The sequence below is a fragment of the Ovis aries genome, chromosome 7 (genome assembly GCF_016772045.2).
Source record: "Ovis aries strain OAR_USU_Benz2616 breed Rambouillet chromosome 7, ARS-UI_Ramb_v3.0, whole genome shotgun sequence".
NCBI lineage: Eukaryota > Metazoa > Chordata > Mammalia > Artiodactyla > Bovidae > Ovis > Ovis aries.
This window is the reverse complement of record NC_056060.1, coordinates 85,142,173-85,162,652: the sequence shown is the minus strand read 5'-3', so window position 1 is coordinate 85,162,652 and position 20,480 is coordinate 85,142,173. Positions and strand designations below refer to the sequence as shown.

Sequence of the window (20,480 nt, the reverse complement as noted above, 5' to 3'; positions counted from 1 at the left end):
GATCCTGAAGTTATTAGTCCACCTGGCAAAATGGTCTCACACAGTACATGGAAATAATCTACAGCTTAAGCCTTTAAGTAATTATCCTGTGGACTGCTCATGGACAAAGTCACACTGTTACCTACCAGTTAGCAGAGCAAACAGCGAATAGGTTCTCCACTATTTGCAAAGTCACCAATAAAAGCTGACAGGCAAGCTAAGAAAAGGGATCAATTCACCCAAGATTGACATACAGCTATTCCTAGAGTGGAACTTGCAGAAACTCTGTTAAAGCTGCACAGAAACATTCATAGTATTTTATACACAATCCTTTCACTCACAGATACTGCAGAAAACAATTTAAAGGAACATGCGTGACTGCCTCAATTCAGTTTTCCTAGTACACCTAGGTTAACCCTCTACTTTTCTTGTTAAAAGTTAAAAAAAAACCCTTTGACCTGTGATGCACTACTGATCAGGACTTCCCCAGTGGCTCAGCGGTAAAGAATTCACCTGCAGTGCAGGAGACACCAGAGGTGAGGGCTCCATCCCTGCGTCAGGAGGACCCCCTGGAGGAGGGCATGGCAACCCACTCAGGTATGCTTGCCTGGAGAATCCCATGGACACAGGAGCCTGGCGGGCTATAGTCCATGGGGTCACAAAGAGTCGGACACGACTGAAGTGACTGAGTGCACGCGTGCACGCGCGCGCACACACACACAAAACTGATCAAGTACAACACTGCTGCATGATTTCGCTTCTAATCTAATACCCCTTAAAATATGGTTCACCTTGTTCTATACTACAGCACTGATACTAATAGGGAATAGTTTGAAAGCAAGAGGTCACAGGCAGCCTGCAAACTAAATCCAGCTCACTGACATACCATGTTTCATTTTCGAAGTATTATTTTTTAAATTGAACTTGTTGTCAGTATTTTAAAATAAGATTCCTGACTTCTCTAGAAAGTAAGAATATCTGCCAACTCACAGCAGCGATCAGCTAAAGCACAGAAGTAAAAGAGTTAATGGGAAGCATGCACTAACCCACTTTGCTGCAGTCACGGCACTCGCGTATCATACCTGGCCCTATTTACTTTGCAATCTGCAGAGGCATTTTGAGGTTTCCAACCCTGTTCTAATGAAAAGCTATCTGAATAAATAATGGTATGTGAGCTTAGCAAACAGAAGTAGCAGTACTCTAAATGAGACCAGCAAACAAAAGGAAGAGGAGTGGGAGGGAAAAAGGGAGAGACGGAGGGCTAAAGTGGAGGTGGGAGAACGTAGGAGGGAAAAAATAAGGGAAAGAGGAGGAATGGGGAGAAATAGCAGCTGTTTCTGCCTTCAAAGAGCTTACAGTCTCGCAGAGGAGTACTGGACGATTTAAAGGCAACAAATCAATGAAGGCAAAACAATGCAGTTGAGAACCAGTAAATAATGTTGCAATGAAAAGAAGAGGCCATGAAAGAATGGAATGGATTTAATAAGAAATGGTCTCCAAACTTCTGAGCAGATAAGGTAATCAGTCCAGATAGGAAGAGAGGAGGAAAGGGGACCTTTTGGATAAGAAGAAAGGTTAAAGGCAAAGAGACGTAAGTGGAAGCTAGCCGGGTCTAGATGGGCAGGGACTGATCAGATGATGGAATGGATAAACCATCAGACAGCTGACTGATTTACCTGGAACAAAAATGCAGAGTACACAAAGACTGGAGCAACACTGGGTCAAATGAAGTTTCAGACACGCCCACCAAGCTCTCTGCAGGCATTTAGCTCATTTAAATTCAATCAGCACCTCATGATCACTGAGGGTCCTTGTGAAGAGAATCGCATGTAGAGAAGATATTATTTCAATTGAGCATCTTCTCTGCAAAGCTAGCCTGAAGATCATAAAGAATGCAGCAGAGTGGTGACGAGAAATTTGCAGAATCCCTCCCTGTGCCTCATTTATGAGCATATCAATGTGAAAAGACTGGGAGCAATTTTTGAAAAGAGACAGAAAGAAAAAAGAAAAGATAATGGAAAAGGAAGCCAAAAGAAAAGAAAGACAAAAAGCAGAAAGTAAGATGGTTTGAAAGCATTAAAAGTGTAAGCTATTAGCCATGGCTGAATATAACTGCCTCCTGTCTAGAATGGTCCCCCAATTCTCCTGCTGTAAGTGACCTTCTAATCATAGTGCTTCAGCTCACTTATTAACAACAGCTGCCACTTTACAATAAGCTTCCTTGGGGCTTCCTGCTGCTGGAACTTTTTACCTGAGGTTTCTGGAAAGGGTTTCGTCTGGAAGACTCAAACGTGGGGTAAATTGGCCGGGTTGATGTCCGCTGGGCAGGATCTTGACACACAAACCCTGAATGGGGAATGCGAAACATTAAAACTGCCATTTGCTAAGAAATTAGAAGGTTCAGCTGCACCTTTCCTTTCGATGAACAAGCTCGGTTTCACTGCCACAAATCTGATAAAGCTCCATCTTGAACAGGATTAGGCATGACTCTCCCATACACATCCTCCTCTTGAACTTTGAACTATCACGACTGGAGTGAACAAGAAAGGAAAATATGCAGATCAATCAGCCTTCCTGGTTGGGGAACCGATATGTGATTCTGATGGACAAAGAGATGAAGACTTTCGATGACCTTCAGATAAAAGTTCACTTAAAAACACACAGTTGTTAATAAAGACAAATTATTTTAAAGTGGCTTCCTGGGGATGGTGACTGGAAAATAACAGTGTTGGTTTTTACCAGGAGAATCCAGAAGCAAGTGAGGGGTCTTGTCCTGTTATAGGATCCACTTCTGGAACGGCTAAAAATGGTCTACTACTGGCAAGTTCCAAAATACGCATTGTAGATTCTCCATGGCTTAAGAAATTAGGCTTGGGCTAATTTCACTTATTTCCTAAAAAGAAGCAGACTCTCATCCAAGGAGAATGGGGTAGCAAAGCTTTACAGCATTTGCTGGTACATCAAGGGCTAGTTCAAGTGCATTTTATTATGTGTTTTTGGGCTACTTAAAACAACAACAACAACAACCCTAAACCCACAACATACCCACTTGGCAGCCCATCTCCATCTCAAAGTTTTATCTACTCACAAAGGGATTTTTTCCTTGGCTTGCTTCAGTTGTAACTACTACAGAAGAGATTGTGTTGACACCAGTAAAGACTGCATAGCAGAAACATAGCCAGTCTCCTTGGTAACAAAGCCTCTTCAGTGGGTTTCACTATCTCAGCTCAGGGCAAAATATATTTTCTCCAGATCTTTGCTTAATTCTCTTCCTCAGCTTATGATTCCTGTGCCCCAGGAATTAGGTCTCAGCCCTAGCTGTGGTTCAGCCTCAGGGCAGGAAGGAGCCAGGGGGTGTAGAAACATATAAACACTTCCCTGAAAATATAATTTTTGAGTACAAAACATTCAGTATGTCTGAAGAACTGCCAGTTGGCAACACATATAGAGTCTGACAAAATCGATGCTCCACTTCACATTTATGAGTCTTCAGAAAAGAATACTACTCACCTACAACAGTGAACATATCTGAGATCATACTGGCTTTAATCTTTAGGTCCAGAGGTGCATCACTAACAGAATAAAGAAAGAAAAGAGCAATTGATAATTTTATAGGTTAAGAGAATAGCTGCCCTTAACAGCCCTCAATATAAGAGAGCTACCAAATGTCAGTGAGGAACAACACATAAAGTACATCAAATCCATGGGGGGAAAAAAATCTGGGCAAAAATTCTAGACATAAAAGCCTGGTGTCAAGCTCATCCTCTGTCAGGCAGGCCTAGCTCTAAGGCGCTGACCCACTGACACTCCAACCTTTTTATTCCAGAAGGTCTTGTTTGCACAGGGTCATGAACACTGCTTTATCACTGTGGATTTTAGAGGTTCGGATTTTTAATATGCTCTTTTATGAGCATGAAAAAATAATCATTCAAATTATTTTTTACTGCTGTGATCATCAAATCACATTCACATGCAAGAGAAGGAACTTGGGTTATTTTTGCACTTTTTTAAGACTTCATTTTCCATTCTAAATCAATCTCCTTAAGATTGTGTGCTTGCAAATTAAAGCAAAAAATAATAATAATAATACAAACTGTAGCAAAGTATCACCAGAGGATACAGCAGGAACCCACATGGAAACAGAAACAACAAAGCCTCCCTGGCTTTGTTGGGAAAGTGCAGGGCCTCCCTGTGGTGATGATGCGATGCTGGCTTTGGGGTTGAGGTGTTCCCCCAGAAACCAGATTCCTCTAACCCCTTACCCTGGGGCTCTCTAACACTGTATGATGTGCATTGCCAGGAAATTTACAAAACACTGACTTAACCTAAGTATAGCGCAACATCTGAAGCGTCTGTATTATCCAGCTCTACACCTTATAATTGGGGTGAAGCCAAACCCCCATCCAACCAAGTAGTCGGTCTGTCTTTATTTGATTACTTGGCATTTTGCCAACATTTTTCATTGTTAAAAATGCAGCAGCTGGGTGGTCTCTGGCATAAATCTCTAGGGTTTTCTAGCTGTTTAGAGAAGCATATAACTAACAGAAACTCTGGCTGTAGCCACAGATAGAAGCAGAGTCTTCTCTGGTATTGGAAAATAAGTTTCTTTCCTTCTCCTAAACGATGGGTTAAAAATAATTTTTTAAAATGTCTCAAGATTTTAGACTTTAATCTAGGATGGATAACACCAGGACATGGACTGGGTAAAAGGACCAGATATTATTTACACACTCCTAGGCCCAGCTCTATACCTTTATGATATGTGTGGGTTAGAGCATGTATAAACTTTTGGTAACAAAGGAAATATATCTCATGCATTTCTTTACCCTTAGCTAAACACCTACAAAGCTTAAAAAAAGTGTGAGAGGGAATGCAGTGGAGATGAAAATGAAAGAAGCATCCCTAGAAGCCCAACAAGACAGTAAACAGAGATTGCAAATTGACTAGTAAGACAGAGGTCTATGGTTGCAATACAGACTCTGATAATATGCCACAAATCCCCTAAATTTAGAAATTCTAATCATCTCAGTCTAATAAAGAAGGAGGAGAGGGAAATCTCCTAGTGCCAAAAGAAATGACCCCCCCCCCAAAAAAAAAAAGTGTTTTAGTGTTGCTTATTGAAGGTTTGTCCTTTTCTAGTTAATGGAACAGACCACTTACCAGGCCAAAGAAGGAGAGAGATTCACTTCCAACAACCATGGCTTCAGGGTAGAATCTATGAGCACGTCAAAGCCATAGAGTTCTAGAAATACAACATAACACAATACACAAAATCATTTTCCATGTCACAACCAAACAAAGATCTGGAAACCAATCCAGTCAACTTCCATCAATGGCCTAGAAACTTGCTGAGTACCCAGAGACAGTAGATGCAGAGAACTTTCAAGTCCAAGAGAAATTAATCAAGTGTCTAGAGATAATAATGCTCCATGGTTTCCATCATCCACTCCTGACATTTCTGAGTTCTATACAGAAAGTTACCTGACTCTAAAAGTTAACAAGCATGATTCTGGTGCTGTGCAGAAGGCTAAAAAAAATGTTAGGAAAAGGAATGCGACAAGTGCATCTAATATCAATGCTGCCTTGGGCTTGTTTGGGGTTGTTCTTCTCCACCACACTCTGAAAACAGGAAAATCTACTGAAGGCATCTCTTTGGGATCTTCCCATCACACTTTTTTAAACCAAGACCTTGCTTTAGCAACCCAGGTCAAAAAAAAAAAAAAAAAAAAAAAAGCACTAAAGAAAAAGAGGTTTAAATCTATTTGTTCTTTCCCCTCTAAGGTTCCAATTCCCCTTTGAAGATAGAAAATACAATATGCCGGCCCAACATAGAAAGACAGAAGAGCAAGCAGGGAGCTAACGGCAGCCAAGCAGGACTGCGAGGGCTCACGAGAAGGGAGGGAGCCAAGGATCAAATTTCCTTTACTAATTCTTGTCCCTTAAGTCCCCAACTGTTACAAAGCCAGAACCAGGAGCTGGCTCTTCTCCTGGGATGCAGGGATGACAGGCTAACTTGGAACCTTAGCTGGCAACCTTTACTCTCATTATCATTATCAACGAGGCCCTCTCCACAGTCCTCGGTATACACACAGCAAATGCATCAGACTTTCCGAAGTCCCACTCATTCTCAAACATCCCACTCTGTGTCCCTCAAATAAACTGTTTGCACACGCCTTCTTTGCAAGAGAAAAGACTAGCTTCCTGACAATTCAACCAGAGGTCACAGGCCACACAGCTCACACCCATGGAAGACAACCAAGTATTTTCCAGAAATTCGTTTTGAGGTAAATTTCTTTACTTCAAGAAGAACTTCTCCATTTCTCAATCCTCTCAGACACACAGAAGAACAAATGGGAGTTTCTAAAAAGATGATGCCGAAGACTCCCTTCTGGAACACGGAAGTGTGGTGCCATGGGAATCGAGGGACCTGGGCCCTCCTCACCACACTGCCCTTCACTCCCTGCGGAGCCTGAGAGGATCATCTCTCTCCCTCATATTTATTAGCATGCTCTGGCTTCCCTTATCCTCTATCAACCACCATTTGTTGATATCTGTATGCTCAGTTAACCTATAAACAGAATTCCTACTTAAGCAACATAGATTCAGGTAGATATGCATTTTTAAATTCTCTCTCAGGAAAAGTTTTCAGGAAGGAGTTGGTTTCCATAGTACTTATTAGGATTCCATTTAATTTACAAAAATAATCACAAACTGTAAGAGAGTCTGAGACAGGATTCACCCTCATGTAACTACACCAAAATCATATATTATCAAAACTTTAAAGGTGTAAAGAAAAGAAAGCTCCTTTACCTATCTTTTTTTTTTTTGGTAGCATACTTGTAGCTTTTATGGCCAGTACATTCTTCTGACTATTTTACCCAATCTTCAATCGTTTCCATAGAATATTCCCCCTTTAATTTGAGAAAAATCTTTCTGTGACACAGCACTAGTAAAGGCATTTAAGAGGAAAAAACTGACTACAAAAACTACAAATCCATATTAACGTTACACAAGCAGAGAAAAGTACAATAGGCGTCTGATTCAAGAAAAACAGTCTCTTCAGTTTTTGAAAGCTGAAGCACAGGATTCAACTATTTCATAAACTGATAAAATTAACAATAACAATAATAGCTTAAGGAACAGGACAAGAATAATGACTGATGCACATATTGATCAGATTTGCAGAATCAGCCACAAATGAACACAAATTGAAATCAGAAAAACAAGCAGTAAGACCCGTTATTTAAACACCTCACAATAAGCAGTCAACATATTTATTTAACTCTTTCTCAAATTTAGAGGTAAATTCCAAGACTCTCAGTAGAAAGGCTGAGAAACCAGTAATGTGGAAAGTAAGAGAAAAAAAAAGAAAAGAAAAAAAAAACCCAAAGAGAGACACAACACCCTTTATCAGTTCAGTTCAGTTGCTCAGTTTGTCCAACTCTCTGCAACCCCATGGACTGTAGCACTCCAGGCTTCCCTGTCCATTGCCAACTCAGGTGAATAAAACCCACCAGTGCTAAATGATCTCAAAATCAACTCTGAACCTAACCAACATCTGTACCCAGAGATATACAGATGTGTGACAGCATCATAGCACACTGCAAAGCCCAGGTCACCTGAGAGGCTAGAGCTGGAGGAGAGGACTGGGGTGGCAGAGAGCACTTGTATCAGGCTTATCTCTTACAGCAATCAATTCAACTTAATCAAAACCATTTGCTTCCTTGGCAGGCTACGAGAGTCCTTATAGCAAATCTTTTAACTTAGGCTTAGTCTTTTCTCTGGACATTACAGATTTTAAAAGGTAAAAAGCATCAATAAGTTGCACTGAGAATATTAAACTTCCTCACCTTTTGATGCATGTTTTAGCAGCAGTGCCTACAATTTGAAAAAACTCAGTTATCCATGATGACATACACCAGTGTTCCTGTCATTAAAAGGTGCAGGCAAGCTAGGCTTCTCCAGTGCTGAGAGCTAACTTTCTTGGTTCCTCTGTGTTGTCTCCATCGTGACCGAAAAACAAGTATCTTCAAAGAACTGTTGCTAGCACCTTACTCAACAATGTTTCCCCAAGAAAATTTTCCTTGGAGAGGTACAGTTCCTTTAACCCCAGCCAAAACAAAACAAACTTGCAAATCTGACTGGTGCATGGTAAGAAGCAGCCTGACTCTAGCTCACATTTTACATTAGCGTCCTTATCCCCCTATTTCTTTCAAGCAGTTTCTTAGAAAGCAATCTACACTTAGCTGCATTCATTTCTTAATGCCTGTTGACTCTCCCATCCAGAGCAATTTGCTTCTGTTGCCATTCTGTAATAACTGACTGTTCTCACTATGATCCCAAAGACCACCTTGTTGCTTTACGCCCAAGCACCTGAAAACTGCTGACCACCCCTTACTTATTGGAACCTTCCTCTCCCTGGTTCCAGGACACTGCTCTCATCTGACTGTCCTCCTCCTTTCTCTGTGTCCTCCGTTCCTTCTCTTTGCCCAGCTAGTCACTAGTAGGTTTGCTCAGGGTGGCATCTTCAGCTCTCTTCCCTTCTCAGTTCTACTGCTCTTCTTGGCTGCTCTCATACATTCTCGTAGCTGCAATTAATATTACGGTGATGACATTCAAATCTCTGTCTTTAATCCAGGGTCTCCCGGACAGCAAATCCATAAATCCAAATGCCGTCCAGACAGCTTCACTAGGATATCCCACAGGTACTCGATGTTCAACAAAACACAGCTCGATATCTTCTCCCAAAACTTTGTTTGCTTCCCACTGTTCTTCATCTTGGAAAACCCCACACACTAGTCGCCTATGCTAACGACACTCTTCACCACCTGCCAAATCCAACACATTATCATATCTCTTTCTCTGTTTCTCTTTAGTCTATTTTCTATATTCCCCTTTGAGGTAAAATTTACATATTTAATGAAATGGACAGATCTTAAGTGTGCTATTTGATGAGTCTTGTTACATCCATAAAACTCACACTCGTATCAACACACACAGAACACTTCCATCACCCCAGAAAGATCCCTCATGCCCCTTCCTGGTAAATACCCTGCTCCCTGTTGCCACACCACCAGAAACTATTATTCTTATTTATTATACCAGGGATCAGTTTTGCCTATTCTAGAGTTTCATATAAATGGATGCACTCTTTTGAGTCTGACTTTTCTCATTTAGTATCCTTTTGAGGTTCAGCCGTCTATCATTATTTCTTATTTGAAGACAGGTTTACTGAGGTGTAATTTACACACAATAAAGTTCACCCTTTTGAATTATAGTTTGATGAATTTTGACAAATGTATGGTTACTCACCATCACCAATATGTAGAACAATTCTATCACAAATGTTCCCTTTGTCCCTTTGCAGTCAATCCTCTCTCCCGGTCCACTGGCAATCATGATCTGATTTCTGCCTTTTCCAAAAGTCAAATAAATGGAATCACAAAGTACGTAGCCTTCTGAGAGTGGCTTCTTTCACTTAGCACTGTGCGTGTGAGATTTATCTATGTCATCACAATGTCAATAATGTCATTCATTCCTTCTACTGCTCAGTAGTATTCCATTTTATAGACCACAATTTGTTTATCTAGTCAACGGCTGATAGACATCTGGGCTGCTTCCAATTTTTGGCGACTATAAATAAAACTGCTATGCACATTCGTGTAAAGCTATCTGCATGAACATACGGTCTCATTTTTCTTGGGTAGATACCTAGGAATGGGAGTGCTGGGCCATGTGGCTAAGTGTATACTGTCACTGTGTTCCTCCTACTGCCAAATCACTTCCCCAGCACTAGTCTCTCCCTATTGTAGTCCATTCTCCACGTGGCCACCAGAATTATGTTCTAAGACACAAATCTAACAGTCAGACGGAGAGACAGGCAGTGAATCAGCCCAGCAATAGACTCTAACGTCAGGCTGGTTCCTGGAGGCCTATAGTCACTTCATGGGGTTTTCTGGGCAGCTCAGTAGTAAAGAATCCATCTGCAGTGCAGGAGGATCTAGGAGACACTGGTTCAATCCCTGCGTTGGGAAGATCCCCTGGAGGAGGGCATGGCAACCCACTCGAGTATTCTTGCCTGGAGCATCCCAAGGACAGAGGAGCCTGGCGGGCTACAGTCCACAGGGTTGCAAAGACTTGAATACGACTGAAGCGACTGAACAACAACACAATGATGTTATACAGTATTCCCTCTGTTATAATTCTGTCATCCAAAGCTTTGGGTCAAGTCATGATAAAAGTTAAAGGAAAAACAGTAATCCTGTTTTTCCACTGCTCAAAAAACTCCATAGCTGGCTACTGTCTACAGGATGAATTTACACATGCCAGTGCTTTATAAGGAGCAGGAAATGGCAACCCACTCCAGCATTCTTGCCAGGATGATGCCATGGACAGAGAAGCCTGGAAGGCTACAGTCCCTGGGGTTGCAAAGAGTTGGACAGGACTGAGTGACTGAGCGTAGTGCCCTAAACTACTTCTATAACCTCGTCTCTCACTACCTAATCCAACTCGGGCTACAGCTAGTCACACTGAACTTTTCATTTCAAAACATCCCACTTCCTGTCATGACACTGCATTCTGCATGTCATATTCCCTCCGCTAGGAATGGCTTTCTCTGGCGCCCCAAGGCACAGAGCTGCTGACTCCTTGTGTATTCCAAGGAGTCACTCTACTACTTGTCCTGAAATGTGTCATTTCATGGCTGCTTATCTCCACCGCTCGAGGGCAGAGGTCATGTCTCATTCACTGCTCTATACCAAACAGCCTGTACTATACAAAGCACACAGGAAGCGATCAAGAAATACTGATTTAAAAAAAAGAAGAAAAAAAATTTTTTTTACTGTAAAACACTACAATTTTTGAGAAAGACAAAATAATTTGCAGCTGCTTCCTAAAAGTAACCCGAACCAGAAGACTTAATACTCATAATAAAGTCACCAATTACAAAGAAATAGGAGAAATTCTAATTAAAAATTTTATATATTAAGGAGAAATTTAATAAAAAGCAGCTTATAATGGGAGGAGGAAAAAAAAAAAAGATTTAACAGGGAAAATAACAGTGCATCCAAGTCCTAAGAGATTTCTAAACATGTCATACCGTTAGTTCTGGAAATCAACCTACTAACGCTCCCCAGAAAAAAAAGTCCTAGCTGAAGCTGTAATCCTTGAAATTGGAAAGTGCTGACATTAGCCAGTGCTTGCTGTCAGTCAAATGCTATTGTATAAAGGAAATTCTTTTCACCTTGGCTTTGGATTGGAATTAAAAAATCTAAGAAGGAAGACTCTATCTGGGGTCCAGCAGGAAAATTTGGGGGAAAAAAACCATACGAGAATCCCACAGAAAAATGAACTAAATAAAAGAAAAAGCCCAGAGCCAATTTGTGAACTAGTCCAATAAATCACCATGGTGTCTGGCTACCATATGCAGAGGTGGCCTTGAAGGGAACATCCAGAAGGCGGCATTACGGTAAAGAATCTGCCTGCCAATGGAGGAGATGCAAGGGATGTGGGTTTGATCCCTGGGTTGGGAAGATCCCCTGGAGTAGGAAATGGCAGCCCATTCCAGTATTCTGGGCTGGAAAATTCCATGGACAAAGGAGCCTGGCGGGCGACAGTCCACAGGGTCACAAACAGCTGGACGCGACCAAGCATGCACGCACGTACACACGTACTGTTGATTAGAACAGAAAGAGGCCTTTTTTAGGCCTGATCTGTTAAAAAGGATGATATCATTTTTCCTGAGATCTAGTTACAGGAGAGCAGAGGGAGAATCCAGGATACGAGGCATGCCAAAAATGGCTGGACGCACCAGAACTTGTATTTATGTGGGTGGAGAGTGAGCCAGAGAGACCTGGCTTTCAAACTTGGCTTTGCCATTTATTAACAGCATGACCTGGGACAAATTATTTAACCTCTCTGAATCTTTTTTCCTTGTCTATAAAACATGAGTAATAAATACCAACAAAACTGTTATGAGGACTAAAGGAAATAGCCAATGAAGTGCGCCTGACAAACAGTAGGTACTTTCTTCTAAGTCTCTTCTACAGTAAACTTCCCTTCCCATCTAAACAGAAGCATTTGATTAGCCAGAAAAGAATATTATCTCAAAAAGTGAACTGTTTGATGACTTCCATTATTCTTTTTATTGGTCAAGTCGTTTACATTATAAAATGTATGCTGCCCACTGTCAGTCCTTCAGCAAATATTTATGACCAGCCCTACTTTAAGAATGTCAGTTTAGGGGTTTCCCTGGTGGTCCAGTGGTTAAAAAAATCTGCCTTGCAATGCAGGGGACATGAGTTCAATCCCTGGTCCAGGAAGATCCCACATGCCACAGAGTCACTTAAGTCTGTGAGTCACAGCTACTGAGCCTGCCCACCTAGAGCCCATGCTCAGCAACAAGAGAGACCCACGCGCTGCAACTAGAGAGTAGCCCCCAGTCTCTGTAACTGGAGATGGCCCGAGCAGCTGTGAAGGCCCGGCGCAGCCAAAAATGAATACATTTTGAAAAAGAAGAAAAAGAAGAACGTCAGCATAATTACCCTGTGAAATAGTCTTAAACAATATCAATAAAAGGCCAAACCAGCATACACTCCACAAAATAGGATATATTGAACATGGTGGTGGTGGTTTAGCTGCTAAGTCGTGTCTGACTCTTGTGATACCATGGATTGTAGCCTGCCAGGTTCTTCTGTCCATGGGATTCTCCAGGAAAGAATACTGCAGTGGGCTGCCATCTCCTTCTCCAGAGGATCTTTCCCACTCAGGAACTGAACTCAGGTCTCCTGCATTGCAGGCAGATTCTTTACTGACTGAGCTATGAGGGAAGTCCTTATATTGAGCACAGTTTGTCCTGAACAACAAAATCACCAGTCTCTGACCTATATGAGGCCAGTCTGATCAATTCTACAAGTGGCAGGACAGCTGGTTCATACACTCTCAGGCTAGAGGACTGGGGTCATAGCTTGTTACTTCAGCCATCCTCATACACATAGATGAAACCACTGTCAGCAGCAGCATCTTTAAAGGATAGCTAACATCCTGTTGTTTTTGGCTGCTTTTCTCCAACTGCTCAAAAAAAAAATTTAAAAAGAAAAAAAAGCTGTTCTCATAGCCAGTTATCTCACATTGCCAATTTCCTAAGCATATTTAAAGGGTTGCTGTTTAAGCATATATTTCACATGGTACCACATTTTCAAAATCTTGAATGCAGCAAATATTAAGACTGTCAAAAGCTTGTTTTGTTGGGAGAGGCATCAAAAATCCTATTGACCATGATGACTTGATTGCCAAAACTCCTCTTCTGACCCCTTTTCTCTTAAGCTGAGTTTCTTTCATTTGAGTTCTCCAATTCACTAGCTTTAGGGGGAAGGGACTTAATTTCTCAGGGCCCCAATTTCTTTATTCAGACTAATTATTCTCTGAGGTCCTTTCCAGATGTACAAATTTATTAAAAGGCACCAAGTGGCTAAGTTTCTGGTAGCTTATGAAGGTTCCTAAGTCTACTTTTAAATTCTATTAACACAATGCAGGTATTTGTGTATACTGTCTCGTGTAATATTTGGTTTGATTAAACCACCACCTTATCAACTACCCCTTGAACATAGCAGGAACTGAGAAAAGTTAACTGCATAAGTAAACAAAGGAATAGGAATACTGAAGATACCTAGAAATGTTGTTGGACCTACTACAAGTGGTAGGTTGGGGAAAAAAATCAAAGGCCCCAAACACCTGGATACTAATGGAGCGCTCCTGGCAAGGAATCGCATAATGTGGAAGGGCAGAAACAACCACCAAAAGAATATAGTGAACCCCATCACCCGACTATTGGCTTCCTCTAAAACACCAATGGCCTGTTCAAGCCAAATTCTTCTGGGAAGCTCTCAATTCCTGTTTACTCTAAAACAAATGAAAAAGAGAAGGGGGAAAAAAAAAACCAGATTATTCCTTGTAACTTAAACCCCAGGGGAGGTTGGGAACCAGTGGGAGGCAGAGAGATTCACACAAATACACACACGTATACAAAATCATTTCTGATGGGGGGAGGTTAATAAGATACACAAAATCCCAGGGCTGACAGGAAGTGGAATTAGAACCACAAAAGCCAAGAAGATAGTCAACAGTTTAAAAAACTCCAGATGCACTCAGTTTATTAAAACTGAACACAAGCAGGGAGCCAGGAAGGAGACCCATGGCTGATGAAACAGTCTTACAGGGTATTTCACTGAGTCAGAGAAAGTCACTGCTCATTGCTCATCAGAACTTCTAATGCCATTAAAATCAAGAAATTCTTAAGCTTCCAAAAGGCAATCAGGTAATGAAATAAAATAGAAAACATTCAGAAGAGCTTTTGATGATTTCTAGAACAAAGATTTTCACACTAAGAGCTACTAGAAATTTACTCTCATAGAAAAGCCACGTGGATATGGAAAAGAAATACTTATCGTTTTAATCTAATAAGGTGTTTGCAGTTGGAATTATATTTCCCATGCCCCCTCCTCAAAAAGTCTGCAATAATTCTAAGAGCTCTAAGTCCTGACTACACCAGATCCACTGGGAAGCCTACTGTCAGGCCACCAACAAGGCAATTAAAGCAAGAACCAATCATTCATTCAACAAACATTTTCCAGACATCCAACAGCAAAAAAATGCTGCTGTGCACAGAAGGAGCAACAGCAATGGAGACGTTGTTGTTGCCATCTTCAGGGAGACAGACATGTAAATGAGAACTAGAGGACGTGAAGGGGCTGCTGAAGACTGAACAGGAGACTTGGGTCAGGGAGGCTAATTGGGGGAAGCCTTGGGGAAAACATCACCAAAGAAGTGGTACTTGACTTCATCTTGAAAGAAGTCAGTCATCTTTCAGGTAAAGTAACAGGAGAAAGATATTTCAGGCATAGGATAAAAGCAGGTGCAAAGGCAGAGGGTGAGGATAGGAGCCACAAAGGCCAGGCAGATGGTAAAAGATTTGGTTCAGCAGAAACAGAGATGGAGGGGAAGGGGAGACACGGTGACTACTAAGAAGCTAAGCTCAGCGGCTACTGATTGGAAGAGAACACAGAGGACCATGTACAGAGCAGGAAGAGCGGGGAGGCGCGGCAGGGCACTTGGCTGGGCCAGGATTCCTGGAGGGGGCACGTCAAGTCGAGTCTCAAGATACAAACAGGAGCTGCAGGGCTGACAGGAGCGGTGTCTTCTAGCTGGACAGTGGCACTTATGCAGAGGCCCAAGGGAATGGAGTCCTCGGGGGCCCCACTGGCTTCTGAGGTGTAAGCGGGGAAATGATACTCCAGAAAAGTCGGCTGCAGTCAGATCCTTAGAGACTTCAAAGCCCTACCAAGTTTCTATTCGTAAGTTAGGTCTAGGGAGCTGCTAAAGGATTTTAGGAGACATGAACATATTTGCATTTTAAAAGAGATACACAGACATCGTAACCTCTTCTTTTCCTATGTAATTTTAGGTCCTAGTTTATCTACCATCTTCTATTCAGAGTCTCAATTTGTATTCCCTTTATTGAATGCCCCTCAAGGACAGACTGCTATGATAATCTAATATTAAAGAGATCAAGAATTATAATGCCTAATTATAAAAATAACAAAGAAACATTTTTATGGAGTACAAATTAAGGGCCGACAAGTGCCAAGTGCTTTGCACACATCATCTTATTTGATCTCAGGGTACTCTCAGAAGGTAGGTGCCCTCATTATTGCCGTTTTACAATTGAGGAAACAGGATTAGAGTAACTTGCTGAAAATCAGAAGGGGTGTAGATGGGTCTCAAACTAAGTGTGTCAGGCTCTAACACCCATGTGCTTTACTCTGGTATCCTGTCTCTGGAGCAAGCTGGGACTCTCATAGTCTTACTACTGTATTCCTTTAATTATCCGCCCCATCAATGAGCCTACTGTGTTGCACTAACGCAGCCTGCCACCTGCTGAAAATCTGTGTGACTGCACAGACACTCATACCAGCCTTCACGAAGGAGTCACAGCCGCACAGACAGCAAGTGGGTACAGGCACCCACAGTGCCACAGTCACAGCTGGAGGGTCAGTGGGCAACAGGCTCCCGGTCTGGTAGCTGTGACCTGCTTCCTGCTCCTTCTCTGTGCAATCTGGGAATTAAGGCTGGGAGGGGAGGGGTGGAGGAGGAGAGAGGGAAGAAAGAGGGGTGGGGTGGGGTGGGGGGGAACTCACTAGAAAGAAGACTAAAACAAAGAGGAGGAGTCATTGGAAAATGGGAGAAAGTACATACTGGTACCAGCCAGAGCTTCTTGGAACAGTTCCCAGTCTGGCTGCCAAAGAGCTCTGGAATATATTTGTTAGAGCTGGATTCCTGTACAGTCCGTTGCAGACTTTTTCTGATTGCACTCTGACAAAGAGACCCACACTTTTAGTTCCAATCCCTGCTTCCCACACAGAAAGCCGGTTAGTCCTCAGGGGACCTCCAACTAAGCTCACCACTGGCCTCTTCATACGCTACGTGAGTTTAGAAAAGAAAGAAAAGTCCACCACACACCTTTGACTCCTGTAGAATCACTAAGCCGCTCTACCCCGGGATCCCATCCCAACTTCCCGAGCCCCTTTTCACAAAATACATTAAGCTTCTTGAGTCTCCTTACCAAAACAACTGCTCCGATGAGGAACAAAGGTTTTACAGGCTGTGGCAATAGCCAGTTCAGCAGAGATTATAGTCTTAATGATCAGGTCCTCTACATGGGCCATCAGTGCTACAAAGGAAAAAAAGAAAAAACACTATAATGCACGGATTAGGATTGGATTCCAGAACACAGTGTAATTATAAAAGCACACGTGCTCATTCAAAGAAGTCTCCACGTGGCATATGAATGCTGCTCCATGTGAATGGTGCTCCAGGACAAGGCATGCATGTGAACAGAGGGACGCAGGCAAGAAAGGAGGTCCTGGGGGATGCACTCAAGTGGCCTCCAACGACAAGAGACAGACTGGAAAAGGAGTCTTTCCCTCTTCTTATTCTCCTCTCACCCTGCCCTTTGTGGACTGAATCAGGCCTGCAGGCACAGTTTCTCATTCTGCTCAAGGCTCAGCGATAGTGTCCACTTTGCTTCAGAGCCCTTGTACTCAAATTTGACCCTGTCCATTCTCTAATTCAACAACATGAATGAGAGAGACTGCCTGAGGAAAATCTGAACTCAGGGCCAATACAGAGATAAGACAATTTGCTGACAGTAGTTTAGTGAGAGCACTTTGATAGTCAAGAAGGAATATCTCACTAAAGACCTAGGAAAAAGTTGTCTTCCAAACTAGAAACAAGAAAAGGGATTTGGGGAGCCACGATAAGTAAGCCCGTTGTTCTCTGTCTTGTAAAGGGCAGGAAAAATCAGCACTAAGAACCATGATCCCATTAGACATCTATCTCAGCGACACTTTCAGAAGTAGAGAGAAAGACTCCTGGTAAGAGACAATAGTAAAGCGACGCAGGGAGAGAAGTCAGGAAGGAACAGGCCCGGCACTCACCAGTTGTGTCTCTGCCTTCTTGTTTCAGATACCGGAGCATAGCACTCATGCTCCACTTGTTCCCATAATCCTCCACTTCCGGGTCATCACAACTAAAACAGATTCATGGATCAAGGTCACACAGGCAACTAGGCCTGCCTCTAGAAATAAGAGTTTTCAAATAGCATTCTTTCCTTGTAAGTCTTTAGAAAAATCTTCCCTTTACTGACTTCCATTCACCCATTTCTTTTTCTTGGCCCTTTTTTGTCATATCTGCCCTTGTACCAGTTTCTTCCATCAAAATGAAAATGCATATATTAATAGCTCACCTTAATGAAGGAGGCTGGGGAAAAAGAAGGCAAAATCCTCCTTAACTAAACATGATGCATCATGAATGAGTAGAACACATTTGTGAATGTGAACAAATTTAAGAATGGTCACAATGCATTAAATAGACTGAAATGGTTTGGGATACTAACCTGGCCTTTGAGGTAAACGTCACATGTGCCCACAAAACAACCTCTAATGCCATTTTCAGACCAGAACTGAGTCTCTTGGGCTAGTGAGCTAATCTTGTGTAGCATTTTAATGAGCTAACCCCAAACGGAACTGTGTTGGCATCTGAAGCAAGCTCCCTTCTGTCAAGTGGTAGACATGGCTTTTTTGGAGACTTTTTGAGGTATCACCCAAGGAAGAACTCTCCAGGGCGACAACTGAAGCAATGAAGTACACCACTGCTACAGTCATAAACAGGGTACATTCCCAGACTGCTGGAAGGGTTTTGCAATCTGAAACCTGTATTTTACAGCTGCCCCCTTATTCCCCACCATCAGCCCTCAACCTACCGGTTGCATCTTTGCCCATCTTCCAAAGTCCAGGATATTGTACCTTCCACCAATTCCAAGCACTGGTCACAGGATACTCAGTGAAATCTATACAGCTCTGGCAACTATGCCATCACTTCCAGATTCCTTTCTTTCTTTCCTTGGACCTTCTAGGGACCTATTTTTAGTCTCAGTAGAAAGTAACTGTTTGGGTTTCTTTTTTATTTTTCCATTTTCTGGCAAAATTATCAGGATGAAAGAAAACAGAGCAGAAAGAATATTTCCACACAGCTGGGCTGGTACTCTGTTCCACTGAATCTTTTTCTGAGATGGCCTCATTTCTTTTCTTATTTAATTTATTCCTAACATTTTTCCCCTGATCATAAAAATGTTTTAGAAAAACTTAGGAAATACATAAAAGCACAGAGAAGACGACAGATATCCTCCACCCATAATCCCATCCATTACAGTTAAGGACTATTCACATTTTTAAATTTATCCTTCCAGTTTTCCTCTCTCCCCCACACTCCCTCAAGGCGGGAGCGGGGGAATCAGCTTTAGTTATCCTATGTATAAGAAGGATACGATCCTATCCTTTCACAAAAGAAGTGAAATTGCACGCACTGTACAGTAACCTGCTTCTTCCCCCAGACAATGTACAGGGATGAACATTCTTGTCTCTCAGCCTGTGTGCATACCCTTTGTTATTTCTTAAGGTTAAGTTCCTAGAAATAGAATTGCTGGGTCAAAGGGCACAGTATTTTTGAAGCTTTTGATACATTTCGCCAAGTGCTGAAATGACCTAACTTCTTGGCTTCTAAAAAGTTCCATATGCCTAGAAAATTCCCACCTCTAAGTCAAGTGACGGAACTTAACAATGAGGAAGATGAAACTTGGGAAGGTAGGCATATTTTGGTGGAGAAAGGGGAGGACACTGTGGCCGGGCAATCGATGGAGAAGCCATAGCAGGTGAGCCTCAAAACTGCACGAAACGACTCTAACAGCTCTACTCTCGGTTACACGGATATAAAGGTGAAGTTCTCCTCCAGTGCAATGGGGCGACTTTGCACTTCTCCAGCACCTGCCTCTGAGCTGACCTCCCTGGCTCCTAGCTCAGGCACAGTCAGTACCTGACATAGTCTCCGCTCTTCTTATTCACACTGTAATTGGTCAGGTGCATGAACTGGTTCCGAATGTTCTTGGCTCCTTGGTCATATCGCACGGTTGCAAACCTGATAAAGGAGACACAGGTTAAATATCAGCAATAGGGCTTCAATAAAACATAGGGCCAATGAGATATTAATACAGAGAGAGTGGCATCTGCTCAAACACTGAGTGCTTATTAAGTGCCAACTCCCATGCTAAGTGTTTCATGTATAACATCACATTTAATTCAACCATTAAAGCAGTTCTTTGAAGTAGGGACTAGAATGTGTAACTTTTTTGATATGAACATTAAAATATGACTTGGAAGATTAAGTAACTTGCCCCAAATCACACTGACTCCAAAATCCATGTTCTTAACCATGGATGTTTTCTGATATAAAATCTCAGTCTGATAGGAAGGATTAAAGTGAAAATAAACTTATTCACAATCAGGGAAACTGTGTATAGGATGCTACAGATGACAGCACATTAGCTGGTCAAAAAGCACTTGAGTGTCTATACAATAGTACCTGGTACTAAGGCATTCTATGGAAAATATTATGCCAAAAGAAAAAAAAGGACAGCATAATAATATGAAGACTTAGAACTCAGAGCCATAGGGAAAAAAAAAAAGATCTATAAAATTAAGAAAATAATGGCAGCATTAATAGCATACAAAGGCTAGGTCTACAGAATGGCATAAATGTAAGCAGAGTGGATTAATTCCTGAATTTGGAATGAAGGCAAAAAGAGGGATTAAACATGGAGTCCACTGAAAACAGAGCAGCAATCTGATATTCTGGACTGTTGTCAAAAGAAGACCAAAGTATAAAATACATGTGCCTCTGAAGGAAGTAGCCAAGGAGAGAGAAAACTTTCCAGTGATGCTCAACATCAACAAAAGGACACTCGAGTTGAATGGTTATGGTAAATATCATCCTCTGTTTACATACCACTCTAACCGTATCACCCCCTTCACTAAAGCAGTTGTCCCAAGAGGCACATCCAAGCGTGTGAAAAAAAATCCTGGAAGGCCGCAAGTTTATTTTCATATGATTTG

The 20,480-nt window shown here is 42.0% G+C and overlaps 1 protein-coding gene across 50 annotated transcripts in view; it reads right to left on the bottom strand.

Annotated features, from left to right (window-relative positions):
- Window positions 1-20,480, bottom strand: part of TTLL5 (tubulin tyrosine ligase like 5) — a 311,118-nt gene that overhangs the window by 244,855 nt on the left and 45,783 nt on the right. For all 50 annotated transcript variants that reach the window (XM_027972048.3, XM_060418366.1, XM_060418388.1 and 47 more), the window contains exons 10-15: window positions 19,405-19,506; window positions 17,472-17,563; window positions 16,598-16,705; window positions 5,140-5,221; window positions 3,490-3,551; window positions 2,231-2,325 (exon numbers count right to left, since the gene is read on the bottom strand). In XM_027972048.3, the coding sequence (XP_027827849.1) occupies window positions 2,231-2,325; window positions 3,490-3,551; window positions 5,140-5,221; window positions 16,598-16,705; window positions 17,472-17,563; window positions 19,405-19,506 (541 nt within the window). The remainder of the gene's footprint in view (window positions 1-2,230; window positions 2,326-3,489; window positions 3,552-5,139; window positions 5,222-16,597; window positions 16,706-17,471; window positions 17,564-19,404; window positions 19,507-20,480) is intronic.